The sequence below is a fragment of the Mus pahari genome, chromosome 18 (assembly GCF_900095145.1).
Source record: "Mus pahari chromosome 18, PAHARI_EIJ_v1.1, whole genome shotgun sequence".
NCBI classification, from domain to species: domain Eukaryota; kingdom Metazoa; phylum Chordata; class Mammalia; order Rodentia; family Muridae; genus Mus; species Mus pahari.
Genome location: NC_034607.1, coordinates 52,435,825 through 52,441,462, shown reverse-complemented (window position 1 = coordinate 52,441,462; position 5,638 = coordinate 52,435,825). Strand labels below are relative to the sequence as shown.

Below are 5,638 nucleotides of genomic sequence, written 5' to 3'. Positions count from 1 at the left end.
AAATATAGTTTCAACCATGGGTCTTCAAAACTCTCTGAGCTCCCAGGAGGGAGAGAATCTTGAGAGGTTTCAGTAGTTGAAATTGGATCAACAAGCCAATTCAGTGTTTTAAAAGATTCATCTTTATATTTCTGCTCCTCTAGAACCACTCCTGGTACCAACTTCTGTATTAGTCAGGGTTCTCTAGAGTCACAGAACTTACGGATGGTCTCTATATAGTAAAGGAATTTATTGATGATTTACAATCTGCAGTCCAATTCCCAACAATGGTTCAGTAGTAGTTGTGAATGGAAGTCCAAGGATCTAGCAGTTACCTAGTCCCACAGGGCAAGCAGGCAGAAGAGTGAGAACCAGACTTCCTTCTTCCAATGTCCTTATATGGTCTCCAGCAGAAGGTGTAGCCCAGATTAAAGGTGTGCCACCACACCTTTAATCCCAGATGACCTTGAACTCGGAGATCTCCCTGTCTTAATCTTCTGGAAGATCTCCCTGTCTTAATCTTCTGGAATCAGTAGCCACTGTGCCTCAAGATCTCCATACCAAGATCCAGATCAGAAACTTCTATCTCCCAGCCTCCAGATTAGGTTCACTGGTGAGCCTTCCAATTCTGGATTGTAGTTTATTCCAAATATAGTCAAGTTGACAACCAGGAATAGCCACTACAGGTGGGGTGGGGTGGGGTGGGGAGGCTCTGCTGTTCACATGCTAACTGACTATAGAGAACCAACTTTCTGATTCTTATCAGCACTAATTTTCCTTAGTAGGAGAGGGGTTATTTGAGCCTTATCTAGAAGAGAAAATATGTATTATATGGCCTCCATGCTTGTTTATAAAATAATCTTCAAGCCCCACAATAAAACTGAAAAAAAAAACAAAAAATAAAACAAAACAAATGAAAAAAACTGAAGAGATCACATAAAAAAAACAAAACAAACAAAAAACTCTAAGAAAGCCATCTGAAGTACAGATTAAATGCCAGGCTGATAGTGTCACACAGCACTTCTCTTCCAGGCTAGATTCTGTGTAATTCCACGCAAACTGTTGTCAAATGTTGAAGGAACACTAGTTAGGAGATAAGCTTCATTCAGGAAGCCCATCCAGCATTGTCTCCTCGGTGGGAAAACTGGTGGACTCTGGGTTGATTTTAACAGAGGAACAATTACATCTGCTGCCATCAGAAACCAGCCACAGTTAGGAAACTTGAAGGTCCTGGTATCTCCAATTCCTTGCCCATCTTTGCCCAGGCACCAAGTACCAGAAGCACTCCTGAAAGGTACTTGGACCAGAGACTAGCTTTGGGTCTGGACGTGGATTCCTGGCCATCCAAAGACCTCACTTCCACGTATCTTAATTGCTCTGCTCTACAAATCCCCCACTGAGAGCATCCAACACTTAAGCTCTTCCTAGAATCCTGAACTCCAAGAGAGCTTTCGGTGCCCACCCCACCCACCAGTCTGCTAAACAGCCAACAATTAAAAGTCTGGCTCCTGACTATCATGAAGGAATATATCCACCCACACAGGGATGTTTGGGACTAAAACAAGCCTTCTGGCCTCTGGAGGGGCTGTTTCCAGAAGGAACCATACAAATGTTCAGTTATGCCCTGGAGAAGAACCGGCCCTTGAACCACTAGTGGGTGGTATCCCCAATCCAGGGACCCTTGATGCTCACATTGAGTTCCTGAAGCGCTCTGGGAAGCTCTGGGCAGCCATTTAAGGAACAACAACTTTCAATGCCCTGCTTCACAATTTTTAACTACATCTTGATGCCCCAAGAAGCGAGCCAACTCAACCAGTCTTAAAACCATTATCCTGACAGGCATTGGAGGACTGACTACTCATAGGATTCTGAACCAAGGGATGTACACACTGCTTGCCCTGTTTCTCTCTCTCTCTCTCTCTCTCTCTCTCTCTCTCTCTCTCTCTCTCCTCGCATGCACACGCACAAACACACACACCCTGCAGGCCTGGCTACCACTGGGGCACTGTACTACAGGCCACAGATTCCTAGGAGGTTCACAGTCTGTGTCACACTGGTTCTTAAAGTGGCCGCTGTTGTGGATAATTTGTAGTGTCATTATGCAATGTCGGGGCTCTGACTATACTCTCCGCCAGCCCTCGGCAAAGAGACTCTGCAAGCTGGGTATGGAAATAGTTTTCCCCACTGTTCCCCGACTCTCCCAAGGATGGATAGACCTAAGAGCAAGATGACACTTCACACTGATTACTGTCAGGCCTCATCTCGGGCAAATGCGACAGTCACCCATGGACACGGCAGTAATAAAATGTTCAGTAAGTGCCCCTGGCTACTCTCTGCCGTCCAATTTCGCGGTTTTAATAGTTAGTGATTACACTCTGACTGGTTTTACAGCTTGAGCTAGAATCTTAGTCTTTTCTCTTGCTTCTCCTTCTCTACCCTCAAAGGACATAGAACCTCAGAGTCCTTTGGTGGGCGATAATGGGGAATCTAGAACTGGACTCAATACCTTCCCCCTCTAGAGAACCGCCAGTGCAGGGCGCGGGCGCCGGGCCAGGACGGGTGCGATTCGCTGGAGTTTATCAACTCCTTATCGGTGCCCTGAGGTGGGAGCTGCAGCTTTCGACCAGAGGATACACAGTTCCTGGCTCATGTCCCTAAGTGGAAGCCCAAACAAAAGCCCGTTTGCTCGGGGTTGGGGTCCTCGCCGCCAGTCTTCTCCAGCCTGGCCACGGATCTCCGGCAGCTCGCGCCACTCTGCAGTCACGCGTTCTATTCCCGACACCCCAGCTAAGTCCCTACGGAGCACAGTGCTAGAAGCTCTAACCCACAGCAGGCACAGGCACCGATCGAAACAGGAGCAAAGTGCCAGGCGACCAGCTATAAACTTTTGCAGGCGACAAGGATGTATCCAGGTCTGCGCGGAAGCACAGTGCGCTCCCTCCTCAGCTCCTAGAGCTGGATGTCAAGTCACCAGATGCGGGGCGGATTGAAGGAGGCTCGAGGGCAGCGCGAGTTGGCCCGAGTTGCCTCTCACCTAGTGCTGAAAGGTTCGCGAGGACAAACTTTCGTGGCTGCCCTTCTGTCTTAAGAATCAGACACTCGGAGCTGCCGTGTCATGGTCCTCTCTCTGCACACTAAAACACCTGCCCCCGCAGGGCAATCCAGGTCACTCACTCCCCACTCTCTGCCGGAGTCTAGGTGCAGATTAAGGTTAAGGGGGTTGAACAAACTTGGGTGCCTTCTGGAGCAGGACCCTTGGCAGTGGTCCGGCTTCTCGGACAGAGCGCACCCCCGAGTTGCGCTTTGCCCTCTGTTCCATGCTAGTTTGGGGCGCAAAGCCCGCATAGGAACGCTCTCGAAAAGACCTGGAGGGTCTTAGGAAAAGAAAGGCGTGTCTACTGTTCCAGCATGGAAACCCTAAGAGCCAGGGCATCAGCCCAGAAACATTTCAAAACACTGGCTGGGGAAGCTTGGTGCTCCAGGAGCGACAAACTTTGGAAGGCGCCGCGGAAGCACCCCTGACCTCCAGGGCCATCTCTCCGTGTCTCAAGGTCCCGGAACTATCCGCTTTGCAACTCTACTGCGACACCGCAGCTCCCTGTCCCTAAAGGCATCACGAACTCGCTTACTCAAAGCCCCTCAAAAGCGGTCCTCCAGCCTCTGAGAACTCTCACACCCCTCTCCCAACTGCCCCGGGTCGCACCCGCCACGCGCAGTTCCGCCAATACCCGGGACCAAGTCGGTCGCCAGCCGCCCGCTTACCTTTTCTTCTCCTTGTCAGCTGTCATTGTCACCGTGGCCCTCCGAGACCCGGAGCACCTGGGTTCCTTAACCCCGTAGGGGCTGCAGCCGCTCTCTTTGCTGTGGCCCTCCGCAGCTCTCTGTCGCTCCGGCAGGTGTGAAAGGTCTTTAGTGCTCGCAGGTCCGAGAGTCCCGCACAATCAGGTGGAAGTAAGTTTGCAGAGGGCTGGCTAGGTGCGGAGGAGGAGGGAGGAGAGGGGTGACGGGGAGGAACCTGCAGGAGGAGGCGGGGCCGGGAAAGGAGTGGGAGGAGGTTGTAAGACGCCAAAAAGAGAGAGCAGCGACAAGGGACCTGGAGTTCCGTTTATCCCCGAACAGGAGTCACTTTTCTGGGATCTGACAAAACAAAACCAACAAACCAAAAAAAAAAAAAAAAAAAAAATGGCTCGAAAAGAGCAAGTTGGAAAAAATCCGGGGGCAAGCGAGTGCAGCCGCTGAGATGACCATACAGTCTCAGGACACTGCCGAGGATTGTACGGCCGCCTCAGGAGAGCTGGAGCGGAGCGCTGCGGACTCCGGAGCTGTACACCGGCCGCTCTCGAATGTCCGGCCTCCTGGGCTGTCAGCCCACTTTAAAAACTCGGACCGCCCGCCCGCGGGAGGGCGCGAGGGGCGCGGGAGTGGGACAGCGGGCTGGGGGCGGGCCGGAGGCGGGGCTCCAGACAAGCCCCGCCCCGCCCGCTGGCTGCCTGCCCCGACTTCCCACCGTGTCCCGGCCAATAGCGAGGCGCGGCCACAGCCTCTGCCCCGACCCCGTCCCTCCCCTTTCTCTGGAGCTGCGCTCCTCCGGCGCCTGCCTGCCCTTCCTCCTCCTTCCGCAGATCAGCGACCTGTTTTTGAGGTCGATGGTGGCGAGTTACTATATGGGAGTCCGAATGGAAGCGCAGTTAGCTCAGGACTGAGTAATGGCGGGGATCTGCTACTCAAGTTCGGAGTATGCCTTTCCGCCAGCGTCCTTTCCGCCTCACTTTCCCCCTAAGAGCTAGGGCAGGAGCGCTGGGTCGGAGATCGCGAGCGCAGCTAGGGCGTGCAGCGCCCAGCCACCCACCCACCCACCCCCGCTTCCGGGTGCTGCAATACGTCCCCTAAAACCAGCCGCTCGGCTCCCTTCGGCCGGCGGTAATGATCCCCAGGACCCTGTCCGCAGTGCTGCGTGTCTGCCTTGGAGGTGCGCTCTTTTTGGCCAAACTGACCTTGACTTCTGAGTCCCGAGTGGCAGAAAGTTGTGGGAGAAACTGGAACAAAAATGATCTAGGGCTGCTCCGGCCTGTGTCTTCTCCTCATCTGGTTTATGGGTTTTGAGGTGCTTGTGGTAGGCTGTTAGGTTTAAGGGTATGCCTGAGAGGAGGGCCTTGGACCTCCCTCTGGCCTCTCTGCCCGCTCTCAATACACCAGTATCACTGTGAGCTCCCCAGAGAGTTCCTGAGTGTGATGTTGGGGTGTGTTTGATAGCGTGTTCCCAAATCACTGAATGTGCCCTTCCGGGGCTCGAAGGATACAGCCAACTTCAGGACGTGGTGTTATGAAGTCTCCTCTCCCCTAGGCAGGCAGAGGGCTCCCTGACCTTTCCACCTGTTAGATGCCCACTCCTGCCTTGATCTACACACTTTCCCATTTCCAACTTAAGTGACCTGCAGGAAAATCTCCAGATGGAAGAAGGGCAGCCATGGATTTTGTTTGTTTGTTTGTTTTCCGAGACAGGTTTTTGAAGGCTTGGGAAAGAGCCAGTGGACCCCATAGTTGGAATTGCGGAGAAAGCACGTTCCCTCAAATTGGGATCCAAAGTCTGTGCTTCCTGAACTATTCTTAAACACAAGTTTCCTAGTAAAATTATAACCAGAGACTGTGTGTGTGTGTG

The 5,638-nt window shown here is 52.6% G+C and overlaps 1 protein-coding gene across 1 annotated transcript in view; it reads right to left on the bottom strand.

Annotated features, from left to right (window-relative positions):
- Epas1 (endothelial PAS domain protein 1) overlaps window positions 1–4,324 on the bottom strand; it is an 81,965-nt gene extending 77,641 nt beyond the window's left edge. The window contains exon 1 of the mRNA XM_021217690.1: window positions 3,742–4,324. Coding sequence (XP_021073349.1) covers window positions 3,742–3,767 — 26 coding nt within the window. The 5' untranslated portion in view covers window positions 3,768–4,324. The remainder of the gene's footprint in view (window positions 1–3,741) is intronic.
- Between the last annotated feature and the right edge of the window lie 1,314 nt (window positions 4,325–5,638).